The sequence below is a fragment of the Bos javanicus genome, chromosome 3 (assembly GCF_032452875.1).
Source record: "Bos javanicus breed banteng chromosome 3, ARS-OSU_banteng_1.0, whole genome shotgun sequence".
NCBI lineage: Eukaryota > Metazoa > Chordata > Mammalia > Artiodactyla > Bovidae > Bos > Bos javanicus.
This window is the reverse complement of record NC_083870.1, coordinates 32,176,765-32,198,834: the sequence shown is the minus strand read 5'-3', so window position 1 is coordinate 32,198,834 and position 22,070 is coordinate 32,176,765. Positions and strand designations below refer to the sequence as shown.

Below are 22,070 nucleotides of genomic sequence, written 5' to 3'. Positions count from 1 at the left end.
CCGGCTCTCTGCTTCTTATCGCGAGGGGGAGAAAAGACCGGAAGTTGACGGCGAGGGCACGAAGTTCTCTTCTCGCGAGACTTCTGAGCGTCCATCTTGCTTCTGTCCCTGACAGATTCTTCTGTCGGGGTCACTGGGGCGGGAAGATTGCTGTGTGAACGCTACCTGACAATGCTGTCCCGGGTGGTACTTTCTGCCGCCGCCGCAGCAGGTGAGAGGTACACACCCTGGTCCTGGATAGCAGAGTGATCGTAAAACGAGGCGTCTGTGGTTGCTTGGAGCGGGTGGGAGGAAAGGGCGTGAAGAAAAGCGCAGTGAGACTTGGGGCCGAGGAAGAGACAAACCAGATTTCATCGTGACCTTGCTAACCTACGCTTTGTAATTTTGTAGCCCCCTCTCTGAAGAACGCAGCCCTCCTCGGTCCAGGGTAAGTGTGAGGGATGTAATATCTCCTTTGGTCCTTGCTTTGTCACCTCATTTCACTTCTGGGTTAATCTGCCTTTAGCTTTAGGCCAGTAATTACCTTTGTTTTGGTTATATTGGAACGCTTAACGTCTCGTTTACGTGTGATCCTGTAACTGCCTGAAACACCATTGTATCATCTAATAGTAGAGGTTAAGAGAAAAAGTAATGTGTTCTAACTAAACTGTTTAGAAACTGCTTTTGGTGTCTCCTAAGCCCCGCCCCTCTCCCTTGTGACCTTCAGCTAGACAGAGCTGCCGCAGCCTGTATCGGGGTTACTAGATTGCATACCCAAGGGCAAGTTTTGTTAAATAAAAAAATGAAACGTGTAGTTTTTAATCTGCCTCCCAGATTCCAAATTTTACTGTCAGATCAGAGAAATTATTCAGTGTTTCGGCAAATATTTATCTTGCACCTCCATAACCAAAGATAAATAAATGAGTATGGATAAGTACCTACCTTCACATAGCAGAGGAGATAGCTATGGAGTAGTTTACAGTGAGGACTCCGAAGCTGAGAGTAAACTTGGCTCCTCTACTTAACAAGCTGTGGGACCTTAATTTCTCCATAGGCAAAATAGATATAATAGTACGTTATGGATTATGAGAAGTAAGGGACGTTCCTGGGAACTCTAAAAACAGTGCTTGGTACATAATATGTGCTTATTATGTGCTTAATGTTAGAACCTGTTACTAATATTATGTCATAAAACGTGTCAGTTTTCTTTGTAATTTCTTTTTACTTCCGGACTTCATCCTAAATCTTGCAAAATTTGATAACAGTCCTGTGTCTTGAAAAGGTGGTTTAGGTTTATCTGTAGTTAAATAAAGTAAGACTCATTGGTTGCTTCCAACATTTCAAAGAAGAAAGATTCCATACAGACAGACAACTCTTTGTAGCATAGGTAATAAATACATGTATAAGATGTGAGGAACATCCTTTTTTTTCTCATTCACATTTCTCTAATGCATTCATAAGGCACTTCTTTCTTCTTATATCCAGACTCTGACCATTCTTTCACTACCACTACTACTGGAGTATGAACCACCATTACATTTCACCTAAGCTATTTCAGTTGTCTCCTATCTAGTCTCCTTGAATTTATATTCTTTTCCCATTACAGGCCATTCTCACAGGAGTCACAGGGATTATGTCCTTTCCCCACCCTTCCCTTGCAAGACCCTCCAGAGCTGCCTGTCCCACTTGAAATAAAATCCAAACTTAAAATAACCCAGAAGGTTCAACATGAGTTGACCCCATCCTACCTCTTGATTTGTCTTCTTACCTTCTGTTTTTAGCTCATTCTCAGCCATACTGATGTTCTTGCCATTCTTCCAAAAACTGCCAAGCTTATTGTTGCCTCAGGATCTTTATACTTGCTGATCTCTCTTTTCCCGGTCATTAGCTCAGATGTCACCTAATCTCTCCCAAAAAAGCCTCTCTCCCCACGACCCATTGCTCCTTAGCCCTTTCCCTTCCTAATTTACATGGAATTTACAGTTGTCTGAAATTGTGTGTGTGTGTATATATACATTCTCACACTCCAAACCCCCACTAGAATGTCTAAGGCTGAGACTTTGCTTATTGTTATACTGTTGGTGCCTAACATAAGTAGAGAGTCTGTAAGTGTTTTGTTGAATGAATAAATGTTGGCCCACAGTTGGAGAAGCCTTTGTAAAGGATATATTTGAGATATTCTAAAGGCTGGTGGGTCTTGGCAATCCTTAAGGGAAAGGCATACCAAGTAGAAGCAGCATCAGGCAGTCTTTTTTATTTTGAAAACTGTGCACGTTAAGTCTCTTCAGTCGTGTCTGACTCTGCAACCCCATGGACTGTAGCACACCAGGCTCTGTCCGTGGGATTGTCCAGGCAAGAATACTGCAGTCGGTTGCTGTTCCCTCCTTCAGGGGACCTTCCTGACCCAGGGATCACACCTAGGTCTCCTGCACTGCAGGCAGATTCATTACCATCTGAGCCACCAAAGAAAGCTGTCAGTTCAGTTCAGTTGCTCAGTCATGTCCGACTCTTTGCCATGGACTGCAGCACGCCAGGACTCCCTGTCCATCACCAACTCCCAGAGTTTACTCAAACTCATGTCTCGAGTCGGTGGTGCCATCCAACCATCTTGTTCTCTGTCATTCCCTTCTGCCCTCAATCTTTCCCAGCATCATGGTCTTTAAATGAGTCAGTTCTTTGCATCAGGTGGCCAAAGTATAGGAGTTTCAGCTTCAACATCAATCCTTCCATTGAATATTCAGGACTGATTTCCTTTAGGATGGAGTGGTTGGATCTCCATGCAGTCCAAGGGACTCTCAAGAGTCTTCTCCAACACCACAGTTTAAAAGCATCAATTCTTTGGCGCTCAGCTTTCTTTATAGTCCAACTCTCACATCCCTATATGACCACTGGAAAAACCATAACCTTGACTAGATGGACCTTTGTTGGCAAAGTAATGTCTCTGCTTTTTAATATGCTATCTAGGTTGATCATAACTTTTCTTCCAAGGAGCAAGCATCTTTTAATTTCATGGCTACAGTCACCATCTGCATGAGTTTGGAGCCCAGAAAAATAAAGTCAGCCAATGTTTCCCCATCTATTTGCTGTGAAGTGATGGGACCAGATGTCATGATCTCAGCCTTCTGAATGTTGAGCTTTAAGCCAACTTTTTCACTCTCCTCTTTCACTTTCATCAAGAGGCTCTTTAGTTCTTCTTCACTTTCTGCCATAAATGTGGTGTCATCTGCATATCTGAGGTTATTGATATTTCTCCTGGCAATCTTGAGTCCAGCTTGTGCTTTATCCAGCCCAGTGTTTCAAATAATGTACTCTGCATAGAAGTTAAATAAGCAGGGTGACAATATACAGCCTTGACTTACTCCTTTTCCTATTTGGAACCAGTCTGTTGTTCCATGTCCAGTTCTAACTGTTGCTTCCTGACCTGCATACAAATTTCTCAAGAGGCAGATCAGGTGATCTGGTATTCCCATCTCCTTCAAAATTTTCCACAGTTTGTGGTGATCCACACAGTCAAAGGCTTTGGCATAGTCAATAAAACAGAAATAGATGTTTTTCTGGAATTCTCTTGCTTTTTCAACGATCCAGCAGATGTTGGCAGTTTGATCTTTGTTCCTTTTCTAAAACCAGGTTGAACATGTGGGAAAGCTGTAAGTAGTTGCATATGGCTGGAAAGTAGGAGAATGAAGGAAGAGGAGGCTATAAAACTTAACAGGTGCTGAATCATGTATACTGTATTAAGTACTTTGTTTACTATGGCCAGAAGAGAGCCTGTTGGAGAGTTTTAAAGTCACATTTGTATTTTAAAAACTTTAAAAGCAGCAGTGAGGGACTGGGTTGAAGGGGTATTTGAAGAGAAGCCAAGAGACCAGGTTTTGATTGTTAGCTTTCTTAGGCAAGAGTAGCTGAGGGCTTGAACTAAGGCAGCCAGTTAGGGAGAGGATTTGTGTCCAACTATTGTGAAGTCAAGTGGGCCTTAGGAAGCATCACTATGAACAAAGCTACTGGAGATGATGGAATTCCAGTTGAGCTATTTCCAATCCTGAAAGATGACGCTGTGAAAGTGCTGCACTCAATATGCCAGCAAATTTGGAATACTCAGCAGTGGCCACAGGACTGGAAAAGGTCAGTTTTCATTCCAGTCCCAAAGAAAGGCAATGCCAAAGACACTCAAACTACCACACAATTGCACTCATCTCACATGCTAGTAAAGTAATGCTCAAAATTCTCCAAGCCAAGCTTTAACAATACATGAACCATGAACTTCCAGATGTTCAAGCTGGATTTAGAAAAGGCAGAGGAACCAGAGATCAAATTGCCAACATTGGTGGATCATCAAAAAAGCAAGAGAGTTCCAGAAAAACATCTGTTTCTGCTTTATTGACTAAAGCCTTTGACTGTGTGGATCACAATAAACTGTGGAAAATTCTGAAAGAGATGGGCATACCAGACCACCTGACCTGCCTCTTGAGAAACCTGTATGCAGGTCAGGAAGCAACAGTTAGAACTGGACATGGAACAACAGACTGGTTCCAAATAGGAAAAGGAGTACGTCAAGGTGGTATATTGTCACCCTGCTTATTTAACTTCTATGCAGAGTACATCATGAGAAACGCTGGGCTGGAAGAAGCACAAGCTGGAATCAAGATTGCCAGGAGAAATATCAATAACCTCAGATATGCAGATGACACCACCCTTATGGCAGAAAGTGAAGAAGAACTAAAGAGCCTCTTGATGAAAGTGAAAGAGGACAGTGAAAAAGTTGGCTTAAAGCTCAACATTCAGAAAACGAAGATCATGGCATCTGGTCCCATCACTTCATGGGAGATAGATGGGGAAACTGTGGAAACAGTGTCAGACTTTATTTTTGGGGCTCCAAAATCACTGCAGATGGTGATTGCAGCCATGAAATTAAAAGACGCTTACTCCTTGGAAGAAAAGTTATAACTAACCTAGACAGCATATTAAAAAGCAGAGACATTACTTTGCCAACAAAGGTCCGTCTAGTCAAGGCTATGGTTTTTCCAGTGGTCATGTATGGATGTGAGAGTTGAACTATAAAGAAAGCTGAGCACCGAAGAATTGATGCTTTTGAACTGTGGTGATGGAGAAGACTCTTGAGAGTCCCTTGGACTGCAAGGAGATCCAACCAGTCCATCCTAAAAGAGATCAGTCCTGGGTGTTCAATGGAAGGACTAATGTTGAAGTTGAAGCTCCGGTACTTTGGCCATCTGATGCAAAGAGCTGACTCATTTGAAAAGACCCTGATGCTGGGAATGATTGAGAGCAGGAGGAGAAGGGGACGACAGAGGATGAGATGTTTGGATGGCATCACCGACTCGATGGACATGGGTTTGGATAGACTCCAGGAGCTGGTGATGGACAGGGAGACCTGATGTTTTGTGGTTCATGGGGTCACAAAGAGTCGGACATGACTGAGCAACTGAACTGAACTGAATTGAAAGCAAGTTCTTTTTTAAAAAAATTATTTATTTTTAAATGAAACAAAAGATGAATATTTTAATGATAAAAGGTAAAATTCACAATAAAGCAAGTTCTTTAGTGCTGTGATTTAAATCTGTACTCAGCCGGGGGCAGTTTTGTTCTCCAGGGGACTTGTGACAGTGTCTAGGGATGTGTTTGGTTGTCAGCACTGGGTAGGAGGAAGGATGCTACTGGCACCTGGCATATAAAGGATGCTGCTAATTACAGTGCACAGAACAGCTCTCCACGCAAAGAATTGTCAGTTGTCCAAAATGTTGATAATGCTGAGGTTGAGAAACCCTGATTTTCCTAAGAATCTCGAGCATGACTCTAGGATTCCAAAAGTCAGTATGGTAGCTCATAATACATTAGGAAGCAGCAATAATATTTGGAAGACAAGCAATGAACCATAGTCTGTGAAATAATATAAACTCTTACATTGCAAGGAGTCGAGATAGAATAGGGAGGTGAGGAACAAAATCATACTGATAATCTGAAAGAGACTAAACTTGACAGCAGATATGAAAAGACTGGAGGATATTATTTCATCAGAATCTTAATAAGACACCAGTATGCTATAACTGTTAATCTTAAGTTACTTTAAGACCGGAATAGTTGGCAAATTCATGATAACAGTACAGTAGTTAAAACCCAATAATAGCAATAGCAAGTTCTCAGTATGTGTTTGTAGAATGAATGGATTGGTCAAGCTGTACTTAGAGTATCATGTTCAGTTCTGTATACTTCATTTTTTTAAACAAAATCAGATTGCTGCTTGTAATGGACAATCAGGTTTGTGAAGGAACTGAGATGTTTATTTAACCCAGATACATGGGTGTTATCTTACAAAATAAATGAATAAAATTAGAACTAATCAATAGAAGTTTTAAGGATGTACGTAGCAGTTCAAAGGATGAACATAGAGATATCCAACACTGCAAAAGCCTGTTTCACTTAGTGGTTGTTTAGCACCCCATCACAGAATATTCAGAATGGTCAAAGTTCTTGCCATCAGGGAGCTCACAACACGGTAGCTATGTAATAACTAACCATTTACATAAAACTTAACATATGCTGAGCACCATTCAATATACTTTACTTTTTTAACTCAGTTAATCCTCACAACAACCTTCTAAGGTCATATTCTTTGTTTTACTTTACTTAGAGAAATCACAGATTACAAAAGTGTAAATTAGAATTTGAACCCAAATAGCCTGGCTGCAGAGTCTGTGTTCTTACATATTTTAGTGCTGGTAATAGATGTGTAAGGTGCTAGACAGATTATCTATGAGATTTAACAGAGGAATTCTAGTATTAGGTAGAAGATTACATAAAGGTTTAAGTAAGTTGTTTCCCCTTGTCACAGCTAATTATTGGACCCTGGCCTTCCTGTTCTTGGTTTGTTCTCTCTCCATCAGGACAGTGGGAAACTACCTTAATCCTCATCCCTATCCATTCTTTCTACAATTGTTCATATGTTGTGTTCTCTTTAAAGAATAAGCTTTAAACTTGTATAATTCCTACCTATAGGGTATTGCAGGCAACGAGGATCTTTCACACAGGGCAGCCAAGTCTTGCCCCTGTACCACCTCTTCCTGAACATGGAGGAAAAGTTCGTTTTGGGCTGATCCCTGAGGAATTCTTCCAGTTCCTTTATCCTAAAACTGGTGTAACAGGTGAGCATTTGCCCAGTGTTTGATAGTATGTTTGGATGCTCTGGTTTATGTTAATCTAGAATTTTAGTGGCTTCTTACCTTTTCCACATACACCAGAAAAATCAAGTCAGCTGTTTTCAAAAGTAGAGTGTGGGAGTGATTCAGTGTAACAATTGATTTGATTGCTTTAACTTGTCTTTGGAGTAATTTTGCTGGGGATTTTAACTTGATTTTATAGCATTGTCTCTATTTGTTGATACACCAAATTTATTGAATGCCTGCCCTATCCTAGGCACTGTTCTAGGCATACAGTGGTGAACTAAAGTGCCTGCCATCATGGAACATTCTTTTGTAGGATAGACAATAAAGAAATGAGAGTAACTGGGGAATTTTTGGCAATCCGGTGGTTAGAACTCGTGCTTTCACAGCAGGGGCCCAGTTTCAATCCCTGATTGGACAACTAAGATCCCTCAAGCCATGTGGAGTGCTCCCCCCCCCCAAAAAAAAAGAATAACCATAAAATATACATTTCAGATGGAAAGAACTATGGATAAAAATAAAGCCAGGTAAGGCAATAGAGACTATGTACTGTATGTATAATTGTGTGTGTGATTATGAAAAAAGAACTGGACCGGACTTACCAGTTTTTTCCTTTTAAAAAGGTCTAAACTGTCCTGAAATCTTTCATTTTTGTAACGCCATATGCTTTCACTTTATTTAATCCGTAAAACAGTTCTATGAAGACATTTTTATTACCCAGAAGAACTAGAAGACAACTTGCTGAGGTTTATTCTTTCTTTAGTGACTGAGTAGTACTTAAACATGGGTCCTCCAGTTAAGTTTAGTGTACTTTTATTATACATGCTGCTTCTCTTGCTGTATCCAAATATAGCTATGACTGTGAAACACTGGATATCAAAGATTTTTTTTTTAATCTCTCCAAGGAATGACCTAAAATAGCTTTTCCGTAATTAAAATTGTGAGAAACATCAGATCTCCATAGGTGATAAAAATGCTACATGTGATAGGCCTTTTTTTTTTTTTTAATAAATTCACATTTAAAATGTATACACTGAAGGCAGGTGTTTTTTTTTAAGTGAACTGTGTAAACTTTGTGTGGGAAAATGGGTAAAACACATTTGAGAATGTAACCCTTTTATTCTTATAGTATGTCCTAACATCCTTTGGTACTTGTATTGCATAGAAACACTGTAAACTGCTTCCCCTAAAGACCTGTCTTAAATCCTGCATAGCATCTTGTGAGTCACAGAGGAAAATCCTAAAAGGTACATGATGGTTTGTATCCTTTCAGAATTCATGACCTGGTTAAAGAAAAAGATGGCCATAATAGAAGCCTTATAATAAGGTACTACAGGAAGTGAAAGTCCTGTTACTTAGGTCTTTTACTTATATGTTGCTTTATAATTGTGTCTCTTTTGTTTTAATTGTTTATTACCAGTGTCAGATTCACATTGAGTAAATCAGCAAGAGTGGATAAATTTTATTCTGACCAGTGTCCCCCACTTAATAAATAGTGTATTTTGCTACACAAATTATTCTCAAAGTAACTTGACATTTTTATAAACTACTTCCCGTTTGTTAAGCAGTTGTACTAGACACTATATACATTGTTTTTCAGTTACATCAATTCTGTGAAGAAGGTACTATTCCCACTTGACAGTTCAGGAAACTAAGCTCAGAGATCTTCTGTATTGTCCAGCGTTGCTAAATTGCAAAGTCAGATTTCCCTAAGTCCAGATTATCGTCCTTTCAGTTGTACCTTACTGGTTCTCATATAGGCTTTGATCTTTGAATCTGATTATTTAAAATCATCATTAACTTTGCTTAACTGGATACATGTATATATATGGCCTATTCCCTTCTCTGTTCACTTGAAACTATTACACTGTTGTAAATTGACAATCAGTTCAGTTCAGTCTCTCAGTCGTGTCCAACTCTTTGCGACCCCATGAATCGCAGCACGCAAGGCCTCCCTGTCCATCACCAGCTCCTGGAGTTCACTCAAACTCATGTCCATTGAGTCAGTGATGCCATCCAGCCATCTCATCCTCTGTCGTCCCCTTCTCCTCCTGCCCCCAATCCCTCCCAGCATCAGAGTCTTTTCCAGTGAGTCAACTCTTCGCATGAGGTGGCCAAAGTACTGGAGTTTCAGCTTTAGCATCAGGCCTTCCAATGAACACCCAGGACTGATCTCCTTTAGAATGGACTGGTTGGATCTCCTTGCAGTCCAAGGGACTCTCAAGAGTCTTCTCCAGCACCACAGTTCAAAAGCATCAATTCTTCGGCACTCAGTTTTCTTCACAGTCCAACTCTCATCCATACATGACCACTGGAAAAACCATAGCCTTGACTAGATGGACCTTTGTTGGCAAAGTAGTATCTCTGCTTTTCAATATGCTATCTAGGTTGGTCATAACTTTTCTTCCAAGGAGTAAGCGTCTTTTAATTTCATGGCTTCAGTCACCATCTGCAGTGATTTTGGAGCCCAAAAAATAAAGTCTGACGCTGTTTCCACTGTTTCCCCATCCATTTCCCATGAAGTGATGGGACCAGATGCCATGATCTTAGTTTTCTGAATGTTGAGCTAAGTTTAAGCCAACTTTTTCACTCTCCTTTCACTTTCATCAAGAGGCTTTTTAGTTCCTCTTCGCTTTCTGCCATAAGGATGGTGTTATCTGCATATCTGAGGGTATTGATATTTCTCCCAGCAATCTTGATTCCAGCTTGTGCTTCTTCCTATACCCAAATACAAAATAAAAAGTTTTAAAAAAGAATAAAATAGGAAAAAAAATTATAGCATATCTATCATAAAATAACTTTTTCTTCCTTTTAGGACCCTATGTGCTTGGAACTGGGCTTATCTTATATTTACTCTCCAAAGAAATATACGTGATAACTCCAGAGACCTTCTCTGCCATATCAACAATAGGGTTCCTTGTCTATATAGTTAAAAAATATGGTGCTTCTGTTGGGGAATTTGCTGATAAACTCAATGAGGTAAGACCCATAAATCTTATTTCCTGTTTTAGACAGTACTAGAAACATCAAAGATATCAAGTGATAGGAACAAAGGATATAAAAATGAATCTAATTATAATGATTTCAATATAAATGTTAATTACTAATTTGAGATAAATTTTTTAAAACTACCAGACTTTCTCCAGCTTTTCCGTTGTTTTGTTCTTTCAGCAAGATACTGCATAGCTACTGTGAGCAACTCTTGTTAAGTATTTGTGCAGTTCTTGTGTGTGGGTATTTTCACATGTGAAGAAGTATAAAGTGAATCTTTTTATTACCCTAGATACCTTCACTGATCTTTGTTGTAAATATCATAATTGCAGCAAAAAATTGCCCAACTGGAAGAGGTGAAACAGGCGTCCATCAAACAAATCCAGGATGCTATTGATATGGAGAAGTCACAGCAGGCACTGGTTCAAAAGCGCCATTACCTTTTTGATGTTCAAAGGGTAGGTTTCAGAACTTTCTCAGAGGAGTGAAATTACTCATTTGTGTATATTTAAAACAAAAATTTACAATCATATGAAGGTTGTATAGTTTGAGCATATTTTACTTGGAAAAAGGAGTATTTGGGTGGGGATTGACTGTTAAAGCTATTTAGATATCTACGACGCCTCAAGTGGATAAATAATTAGAATTATTACTCTAAAACTAGAGAGAATAAAAAGTATAAAAGAACATATTTTTAAATCCACACAGAAAGCCAGTTTAAAAATGACATTCACTGTAAAATACAGTAGGTAAAATACATGCTATGCATTTCAAACATGCATGTTATAAGAAAGTCTTAAAATAGGATCCCTAAAGATACTTGGCACATTATGTTTGAAATCCTCAGAAATCTCTTCATGCATAGGTTACAGCCGGAGAATTCTTCCTGCATCATAACTAATATGTCACACAAAACCTGGCTTTTGAAGATGTAGCTTTTTGTAAGAATCAAATGATAGTGATTAAAATTTTTATTTATTCATGAAATACTTAATAGATATATTTTAAGTGTGGACACTGGTCAAGGCAGGGTGCTAGGATTACAGCAGAGAACAAAACCAAGTCTGCTTTCTTGGTGCCTATTTAGCCAAGGGTTGAGAAAAGGAAAAGAAAAAAATAATAATAAGCAGATATGAATGTCAACTTGTGTGAAGTACCTGTAGAATAATGAACTTATGTTAAAGGAAAAGAAATTTTAGAAGGAGGGAGTTAACTGTTTTGTTCAGCAGTTTAGAAAAGCTTCTGATGTGATATTTGAACCTGATATCTGAGGAAATAGTATTGCAGACAGAGGGAAGAACAATCACAAGGGCCCTAACCCTGGAAGCTTACTTGATATAGACAAAGGAAAGTAAGAAGGCCAACGTAGCTGAAGTAGAATGGGTGAGGATGAAGGTAAGAGGAAGCAAGGCAGAGAGTGGCCAAGGGCTGGATCATATGAAGTCTCATAGGCTTCTGTGAGAACTTTGACTTGTACTTAGGATGAGAGAAAGTCATTGAATCTTTTAGGCAGAGGAGTGATATGATCTCACTGATGTTTTAAAGAGTCACTCTGATGGCCTTGTTGTAAATAGCCTTCAGTCTTGCGTGTGTTGGTTTGAAATGCCTGTGAATTAGCCAAATAAGAGTTATTAGATACAAGAGTCTGGAATCACCGGGGAGAATTTGGAAATCATGAGCTTACAAGTGGCACTTAACAGCTGTAAGACCAGAACAAGAAGGAAAATAACTGGTGGAAACGAGGATTAATTTGTAGTTGCCCTGCTTAATGGTCAAGTAATAAAGGGCCTAAGAATTTGGCATCGGATTTAGCAGTATGAAGGTTGGAGACCTTGGTTAAGGGCTGTTTTAGTGAAGTGGTTGGAATAAATTAAAGGAAAAAAATGGAAGAGGAGAATTGGAGTCTGGGTGTAAATCACTGTCAGAATTGTGAAGGAGTTAGAATATTGTTGGGCAAAGAAATTAGTAGCTCGGAGGAGAGGATTTAGTAACCAAAAGATTTTTTAAACGATAGGAAGTATAATTACATGTCAGGATCTGATAGAAATTAGTAGAGAGAAAATTTGATGCAAGAAAGGGGTATGCATAGGGAGGAATTTGCTAGAGCAGTGTCCTTCGGTAGGGCTAGAGGGCTTGGCGTACGCAGGTGGAAGGGTTGGCTTCAGGAGCATCAGCAGTTCCATAGTTAAAGGAAGGCAAAGTATGTATGGGTTGAGGTAGATTAGCTGATAGAGTGGTACAAGTTTGTGAAGTTCTTTGTTTCCTTTTTCTCAGTGAAATAGGAAGTTAGGTCATTTGCTGAACAGGAAAGTAGTCAAGGCAGTATTTGAGATTTGAGGAGAAAGAAGATAGGGCCTACTTGAGCTTAATATCTCAAACCTTTATACTTAACAGGGAGATGTATAAAGATTCTCATTACAGGCTAGAAAATGACAATATCCCTGTCGCTTTATTGATTATTATTCTGGATACAGTAGCTAATATTAGAGAAGAAAAAGAAATAAGAGGTATAAAAACTAGAAATGAAACCTTAAGAAAAAGACAACATGAAAAACAATACAATACCTTTGGAAAGACAAGATGTTTCCAATAAGACAACAAAATTCAGAAACTTGGGTAGTGATGGATGTTAACTAAACTCATTCTGGTGATCCTTTCACAATATATACAAATACCAAATCATTGTGTTTGTGTACCTGAAATTAATATAATATTGTATATCAATTATACCTCAGTTTTCAAAAACCCAGGAAACTATAGGAGGAAAAATTGTTAAGTTAATCTCATTTTTAAAAATTTAAATTTTGCATGTAGAAATTACCATAAACCAAAGTTAGAGATAAAAGGACACTTGCATTCCATGTGATACAAAAGGGTAGTTACCTTAGGATAGACCAACATTCCAGTAGAAAACTAGGCATAGGACATGAACAATTTATAAAGATATAAGTAAATGTAAATGACTTCTAAGTATATAAATTTTCTCCTTATATAACAACAATTAAAATTGATCATTTTTTTCTGCCTATCAGAATAGCAGAAAGTAAAGGTTTTATAAACACTGTTGATCAGGCTGTTTGTGTTGCTGATGAAAGAATAGAGCAGTACAACTTTTCTGTAGAATTTGACAATGTTAATCACAATTTAAAATGGATCTTTAAGAGCATGGGTTTTGTAGCCTGACCCCTCATATTCAGGCCTTGGCTTCATAATTCAATGACCCTGTAACGTTAGACAGATTCCTTGGTTTCTGCCTCAGTTTTCCTCACTGTAAAATGAATATAGTAACTATCCTATGGTGTGATTTTAAGATTTAATTGAATTGACACAGTGTTTAGAAGATAGTAGATACTCAACAGATGTTAGCTATTATTTAACCCAGCAGATATTCAGACATAAATGCAAAGATGTAAACTGCAATATGTAGTTGAAAGAATTAGAAGCAACCTAATCTGTTAATAGAGCTTAGTTAAATAAATTATGTGTTGTGAGACACGAAAATAGTAGAATCCAATATAAGTTTTAAAACTGAGATGGGTCTATATGTCATAACCAGTAAAAGTGATGTTTATGTGTGTACATATATGTATGTTTGTTTATTAAGTATTTCTGGGAGAAAATACAAGAAATACAGGAAGATGATAGCCTATGAGGGGGCTGGAGAGGGCTTAATTTTTTACTGTATATACTTTTAAATATATTTTTACTATATGCTGTTAGATTTTCTTTTAACCCGATAGATGTATTACCTGTTCATATTAAACAAATGAACTTTGCATAAAATACAGTTAAGTGGTAGCTGTTCTAAGAGGCAGAATCCTCAGAATGGAAGTAATCCTTTGTGCAAGCAATTTTTCATCACTTCTTAATTTTGCTTCAGAATAACATTGCTATGGCCTTGGAGGTTACTTACCGGGAACGGCTGCATAGAGTATACAGGGAGGTAAAGAATCGCCTGGACTATCACATCTCTGTGCAGAATATGATGCGTCAGAAGGAACAAGAGCACATGATAAACTGGGTGGAGAAGCGTGTGGTGCAGAGCATCTCTGCACAGCAGGTACATGATGTTTCAAAGCTTCTGGAGTTGTATTGATAACTCTGATAGTATAGGGATAGCTGGCAGGGAGTCTTTAGCCTAGCAATAATGGGATAGCCCTGGTTCGTTTTTCTGGTTAGTGGTAACCTAGAAAGTGCTGCACAACTGCCATGGTAGGTTTCCTCCTTCCTCAGAGTTTGGTTACCAAAGAATTCTCACTCATAGTGGAAAGATCATTGAGAACACTTGTTATGGCCCACTTATGTTCAGGTTCCATCATCTGGGAAACATTAACCAACATCAGTTCAGTTCAATCGCTCAGTCATGTCCGACTCTTTGCGACCCCATGAATCACAGCACGCCAGGCCTCCCTGTCCGTCACCAACTCCCGGAGTTCACTCAGACTCACATCCATCGAGTCGGTGATACCATCCAGCCATCTCATCCTCTGTCGTCCCTTTCTCCTCCTGCCCCCAATCCCTCCCAGCATCAGAGTCTTTTCCAGTGAGATGGCCAAAGTACTGGAGTTTCAGCTTTAGCATCAGGCCTTCCAATCAACACCCAGGACTGATCTCCTTTAGGATGGACTGGTTGAATCTCCTTGCAGTCCAGGGGACTCTCAAGAGTCTTCTCCAGCACCACAGTTCAAAAGCATCAATTTTTCGGCACTCAGCTTTCTTCACAGTCCAACTCTCAACATCCATACACGAGCACTGGAAAAACCATAGCCTTGACTAGATGGACCTTTGTTGGCAAAGTAATATCTCTGCTTTTCAATATGCTATCTAGGTTGGTCTTAACTTTTCTTCCAAGGAGCAAGCATCTTTTAATTTCATGGCTTCAGTCACCATCTGCAGTGATTTTGGAGCCCAAAAAAATAAAGTCAGCCAATGTTTCCACTGTCTCCCCATCCATTTCCCATGAAGTGATGGGACCAAATGCCATGGTCTTAGTTTTCTGAATGTTGAGCTTTAAGCCAACTTTTTCATTCTCCTCTTTGACTTTCATCAAGAGGCTTTTTAGTTCTTCTTCACTTTCTGCCATAAGGGTGGTGTCATCTGCATATCTGACCAACATACTTCTCTGTGAAACAAAAACTGGGCAAGTCTATTTCTGAGCCTCTTCCATTTTCTAATTCTGTGATGTCCATTCCATTTCCTCTCCTCAGCTGCTAAATTCATTGAACTTTAACAGAATGTTTTCTATTTTCATGTATTTATTTATTTTTATTTACTTGTTTATCACTTGATTTCTTCTTTCCCAAATAAAGAGTATACTTAGGCATTTCTGGTCACTTTCAGCATAACCATGCAGGGCTGGAGAAAAACAGGGTCTATCAATATTTAATGAATTGGTTTTTTAAATTACATGTTTTTATATAGAAGTGATATACTTGTTTAAGAAATTTGGAAAGTACAAAAGAGACAAGAATTATTTTTATTCTTAACATTGTTTATTACTAATGTTTGTTAGGTTGGTCCTTTTCAAGCAACTATTAGCTGTAAAATATGACATCAGTGGCACATGATTACAGGATTATCTAGCTTCAACCTCTAGACAGGTTTCACTCATAAAAGCTATGAGCCAGGGCACTTTAACTACTCCCTGGTTTTGCTTTATTAAATAATTGATTATCCCCTTTGTAAAGCTGGAATCAAGATTGCTGGGCGAAATATCAGTAACTTCAGATATACAGATGACACCACCCTTATGGCAGAAAACAAGGAACTAAAGAGCCTCTTGATGAAAGTGAAAGAGGAGAGTGAAAAAGTTGGCTTAAAACTCAACATTCATAAAACGAAGATCATGGCATCCGGTCCCATCACTTCATGGCAAATAGACAGGGAAGCAATGAAAACAGTGACAGACTTTATTTTCCTGGGCTCCAAAATCACCTCAGATGGTGACTATAGCCATGAAATTAAAAGACGTTTGCTCCTTGAAAGAAAAGCAATGACAAACCTAGACAGCATATTAAAAAACAAAGACATTACTTTGCCAACAAAGGTCCGTATAGTCAAAGCTATTGTTTTTCCAGTAGTTATGTATGGATGTGAGAGTTGGACTATAAAAGAAGCTGAGCGCCGAAGAATTGATGATTTTGAACTGTGATGTTGGAGAATCCAACTCTCGAGAGTCCCTTGGACTGCAAAGAGACCAAACCAGTCAATCCTAAAGGAAATCTGTCCTGATTATTCCTTGTAAGGACTGAAGCTGAAGCCCCAGTATTTTGGCCACCTGATGCAAAGACCTGATTCATTAGAAAAGACCCTGATGTTGGGAAAGATTGAAGGCAGGAGGTGAAGGGGACGACAGAGGATGATCTTTAAGCCAGTAATTCATCTTGAGATTCTTTAGTAACCTTAGTATCTTATAGGAGGTATCTTTTAGAATGACTGTTATTAGACAAGGTGATTAGACAAGGTCTAACCAGCTTTCTCTTTCCTTATCACAGGAGAAGGAAACAATCGCCAAGTGCATTGCAGATCTAAAGCTGCTCGCAAAGAAGGCTCAAGCTCAGCCAGTTATGTAAACACATCTATCCCTATTAAGACAGCTAGAAACAGTTGACTGACTAAATGGAAACCGGTCAATGTGATAAAATCTTTCTGTATTGCTATCTACTGAAGTTACAGTTTACCTTTCCTATAAATGAAAAGTTTTGAGTCTGATACAATGAAAGAATTGAAACAATCTGTTGGCCAGTAAGATCTTTCTCTAATTCATCTTGCTGTACATTTTGAGTTGTCCTGTGACCACTGTTAAATAAGCATTTTCTTTGAATAAAATTTGGTACCTGGCTAAAAATTGTCAAAGTTATAGTTTAAATTTGTAATTAATTCAGCCATCTTAACAATAAAGTGACAATTGAAACAAAGTTTTTCAAGATGCATAATTTTCTGAAATACTATTTCAACATTTATTGGTAAAAATTAAAGATGTCACTGAACTGATAATCTTATTTATATAATTATTAATGGTAAGCTATTTCTTGCTGCTAGGTTATGGGGAATCTAAAGCTTTTCAATATTCTTAAAATGGCTAAAGGAAATCATATATCATTGACTTTATTTTTGCTTTAGTAGTATTTCTGTAGAAAATACTATGGGCTCAAATGTGTCATAAAATTACTCTCAAGAATCCAACAGATAGAAAATTCTGCCTTTCCATAGCTTTGTCTGCATTTAATTCTCATACTTTTATAAGGATTTACTTGTGAACAAATGGATAAAACAATCATTTAGGTCAGTATTGATGACTAATATATTCATCTTCTATAGAAATCAGATTGACATCATTATTAAGATGTTGCGTAAAGGAGAGTTTACTAGGGTCAGTAGATATTCCAAATTATTCATTAAACGAAAAATTGCTAAGCACTATCCTACAATGGTCACACAGAGATAAAAAGTTCCTACCGCAAGGTATTAATCTGCTGGACAGGCAGAATATATGATACGGTACAGATTTTAGTACAAGATGTTTTGAGCGTCCCATTTCAGGTAGTCTAAATAGCCTCATCGCTTCACTTGTGTATAACTATCAGTCAGAAGCACAGCTACTAGGACATGTGTTTATATTTAAGAGATTTGACTTTATGCTCTCGTGGAAGCTGGTTAAGCAGTCTCTGTAAGCTCTTAATCTTTGTTTCTAATGAAGGAGCTTGACATGCATGGAGCGGGCATTTAAGAAGGGAAGATAGATGTGAAGTGGGAGAGGGTAGGAACAAGTGGAAACTACAAGCACAGACTGAAACCCTTGTCCATTTTTATTACCTCTGATCTTCATGGTATGATGGTCCTGCAAAACCCGAGGCCCTTCCTAATCCTGGTTCAAAGGTTAGAGAAGCTTAAGGATGACCCAAGGAGAGAAGTTGGGAAGTTAGAGCCCTGCCTGCTAATACTGCTGGATCAACAGATCAGCAGCAACGTGGATAAGCCACAAAGTAGTTCCTGCTTGGCACCTGCAAAGGCAGCCAGGCATGAGGCAGTCAGCCCTCAAGCCAGTCACTTCAGACAAAAGAGCTTCACCTGGGACTCCTTAGAAGGCCACTGGATCCGAGTAGAGACTGACAGTGTGCCCCATAGTTTCCAGAACCAGGCAGTGACATCCTGTATTCACACAGCACTGCAACATGCTGTGGGTAAGCAACACGATGTTCTGCCACCTGGACATTATTATAGTGGCCAGCTGTAGAGCACATGCTGCTCCTTTTGGACAAGAATGTGCTAGAAGAGTTTGTTTATCTATGTGCAAGGACTGGGGTGTCACAACCCAAAGTGAAGCCAGTCAGGAGTGAGATGGAGGTAATAAGCTGAGCAGGGATTTTAGAGGCAAAACTCCAAAGTATAGTACCAAATCTCTACCTTCTGAATATCAGTTTATATATACACTGTGCATAGCTCAGTCAGTAAAGAATCTGCCTGCAATGCAGGAGACCCAAGTTCGATTCCTGGGTCGGGAAGATCCCCTGGAGAAGGAAATGGCAACCCACTCCAGTACTCTTGCCTAGAGAATCCCATGGCCGGAGGAGCCTGGCAGGCTACAGTCCCATGGGGTCGCAAGAGTCAAACACAACTTAGCGACTACACCACCACCACCATGTGTATAATGGGAAGTTGCTGTATAACAGGGAGCTCAGGCCAGTGCTCAGTGACAACATAGAAGGGGGGTGGGGAGGGGTCAGGAGGGTAGTTCCAGAGACGGGGGTATATGTATACTCACAGCTGATTCATGTTGTACGGCAGAAACCAACACAATATTGTAAAGCACTTATCCTCCAGTTAATTTTTTTTTTATTTCTTTGTGATGGTTGTGGTTTAGTACATACAAATTGGTTGTGTGGTAATTGGTTGTGTAACCTCAAATTAAACATTGGAAAACCAATTATTTTTTAAATATTTGATATGAAAAGGTCAAATTGATTTGAAATATGTTTGTGTTAGCAAAAGATTGCATGTCAGTGAAAAAAGGGAAATGTTAGATTCTTTTGTTGTAAGTTTTATAATGACCATAAGAATAATTTATAATCAATGATAATACAAATCAAGATCTTTCTAATCAAGTGGCCAGTGACCTAGTTCACTGGTTATTCTTAGTATCACTCTGGTGGGATAACCAGATAAGTTTCCTGATTTGCTGAAATATGAAGTAGACAATATCACTTGTGGTATAATCTATCCAGAAATATTTCACCCGAGTCTATCAAGACTTAAGATGTAAATTCTAGTTTCCAGGAAATGCAGGAGGTAGAGGAACAAGATGAACAAGAGTCCCTTGGACTGCAAGGAGATCAAACCAATCAATCCTAAAGAAAATCAATCCTGAATGTTCACTGGAAGGGCTGATGCTAAAACTGAAGCTCCAATATTTTGGCCACCCGATGCAAAAATCCAGCTCATTGGAACAGACCCTGATGCTGGAAAAGATTGAAGGCAGGAGAAGAAGGGGACAACAGAGGATAAGATGGTTGGATGGCATCACTGACTCAATGGACATGAGTTTGAGCAAACTCCGAGAGATGGTGAAGGACAGGGAAGCCTGGTGTGCTGCAATCCATCTGGTCACAAAGAGTCAGACATGACTGAGCGACTGAACCACAGCAGCCTCTAACCCACAGAAACTGAAGGAAGAAATGTGTACTGTTTTAAGCTTCTATATTTGTGATATTTGTTATACTGCAATAGAAAACTGATAGATTAAGGATCCCTACCACTTCAATCTGGTTTGCTTTTTTCTGATTCACTCACTGTGAGTTCCCTTTCAGGGGGCCTGATCCAATTTCCTACCTTGATGCAGGCTTTAGGTTTCCTGACCTCATACAAGGCCTGTAGACCCAATCTTCAGGTCACCAAAAGTTGGCTCTTCCAATAAACAGCAGCTCCAGGTCTCAACTCTCTGATTTTCGAGGATTTCCAACATCTAGTTCAGCCATGCATTTAAAAATATATATATATATTTTTAATTGGAGGATAACTGCTTTATAATATTGTACTGGTTTCTGCCATATGTCAACATGAATCAGCCACATGTATACATAAGTTCCTTCCTTCTTGAACCTCACTACCATGTTCCACCCCTTCCCACCCCTCTAGATTGTCACAGAGCACTGGATTGAGCTCCCTGTGTCACACAGTAAATTCCCACTGGCTATCTATTTTACTTATCAGTCATGCATTTTTAAATTGTGTGCTTTAAGTCACTTCAATATTGTGCAACCTTCTGGACTGTAGCCTGCCAGCTTCCTATGTCTATGAGATTCTCCAGGCAAGAATACTTGGGTGGGTTGTCATGCCCTCCTCCAGAGCATCTTCCCAACCCAGAGATTGAACCCATGTCTCTTATGTCTCCTGTATTGGCAGGTGGGTTCTTTACCAGCTGAGCTACCAGGGGAGCCCTTTTTATCACTAGCACCACCTTAAACTATGGTGTTTCAAATGTTTTATCCAGCCTTTGTTGGTGTTCTTTAACAAGAGGATCTCTTTAAAGATCTAATCTGCTGTACTTCTAGGGATTTCCATTTACTCTTTAACTCACTGAAGTCTTACTCTCCACCACTGTCATACCCCAAGCTGCTTTAGCAAAGAGATCAGGATCTCTTCATTTCTAAATCCGATCAACTCTTTCCAGTCCTCATCTTAATCAACCTCTCTCTCTGCAGCATCTGGCACTCTTCAGTTGAGTTCAGTCTCAGTCGTGTCCGACTCTTTGCAACCCCATGGACTGTAGCACGCCAGGCCTCCCTGTCCATCACCAACTCCAGGAGCTTACTGAAACTCATATCAATAGAGTCGGTGATGCCATACAACCATCTCATCCTCTGTCATTCCCTTCTGCCTTCAGTCATTCCCAGCATCAAGGTCTTTTTAAATGAGTCAGTTCTTAGCATTAGGTGGCCAAAGTATTGGAGTTTCAGCGTCAGTCCTTCCAGTGAATATTCAGTACTGATATCCTTTAGATGGACTGGTTGGATCTCCTTGCAGTCCAAGGGACTCTCAAGGGTCTCCTCCAACACCACAGTTCAAAAGCATCAATTCTTCGGTGCTCACAGCTTTTCCTTCTTTTCCTCCCTGGTCCCTACATTTGCTATTACTGCTGTCACTGTGTCCTCTCAATTTCCGTAACTGACTCCAGGTTTTTTTTTCTTAAAAGATTTTTTTTTGTTAATTTACTTTTACATTTTTGGCTATGCTGGGTCTTTGTTGCTGTGCTGGCTTTTCTCTAGTTTCAGGGAGTGGGGGCTACTCTCTAGTTGTGCTCGGGTTTCTCATTTCGGTGGCTTCTGTTGTGGAGCAGGGGCGCTCGCGAGTGTGGGCTTCAGCAGTTGCAGCACGTGGGCTCTAGTGCACAGACTTAATAGTAGTGGCATACGGGCTTAGTTGCTCCACAGCACGTGGGATCCTCCCAAATCAGGGATTGAACCTGTGTCTCCTGCATTGGCAGGTAGACTCTTTACCAGCAAGTCACTAAGGAAGCCCCTCCACTTTTTCTGACTCCCTCTTAAGTGGTGGTGTTCCTCAGAGTTCTTGGAATGTTTTATTCTCATTCTACAAACTGTTCCTGGATAATCTTATCCACCCCCGTGGCTTCTACTGTCACGTGTATGCTGATGGCTTCCTAATCTATATCCCAAGTTGTATTAGCCAGGATAAGTCAACTGAGGTAAGAAACTGCCCCAAAATCTCAGTAGTGTAATGTGGAAAAGTTTACTTCTTGCTCACACAGAATCCACTCTAGGTCCAGGTGACCCACCGGAGAAACTATCCTCCTTATAGTGACTCGGTGATCCACTTTAGAGCTTTCAACCTTATCTTCTCATCACAAAATCTCTGTGATCACCCTGAAGGGGAAGGGATCAGAGGAGGTCTTCCTTCAGTAATTAAACG

At 39.5% G+C, this 22,070-nt stretch overlaps 1 protein-coding gene across 1 annotated transcript; it reads left to right on the top strand.

The window, feature by feature from the left end:
- The first annotated feature begins 67 nt into the window (after nt 1–67).
- ATP5PB (ATP synthase peripheral stalk-membrane subunit b) lies at nt 68–17,062 on the top strand. Its single transcript, XM_061410827.1, has 7 exons — nt 68–211; nt 391–427; nt 6,991–7,136; nt 9,970–10,133; nt 10,478–10,603; nt 14,026–14,205; nt 16,640–17,062. The coding sequence occupies exons 1-7, from the start codon at nt 172–174 to the stop codon at nt 16,715–16,717; spliced, it is 771 nt and encodes a 256-aa protein (XP_061266811.1). The 5' UTR covers nt 68–171; the 3' UTR covers nt 16,718–17,062.
- The last annotated feature ends 5,008 nt before the right edge of the window (nt 17,063–22,070 follow it).

Coding starts and splice junctions, on each gene's coding strand:
- ATP5PB (XM_061410827.1), top strand. CDS start 172: ATGCTGTCCCGGGTGGTACTTTCTGCCGCCGCCGCAGCAG. Junction 7,137..9,969: donor TCCTAAAACTGGTGTAACAG/GTGAGCATTTGC, acceptor TCTTCCTTTTAG/GACCCTATGTGCTTGGAACT. Junction 10,134..10,477: donor TTGCTGATAAACTCAATGAG/GTAAGACCCATA, acceptor TCATAATTGCAG/CAAAAAATTGCCCAACTGGA.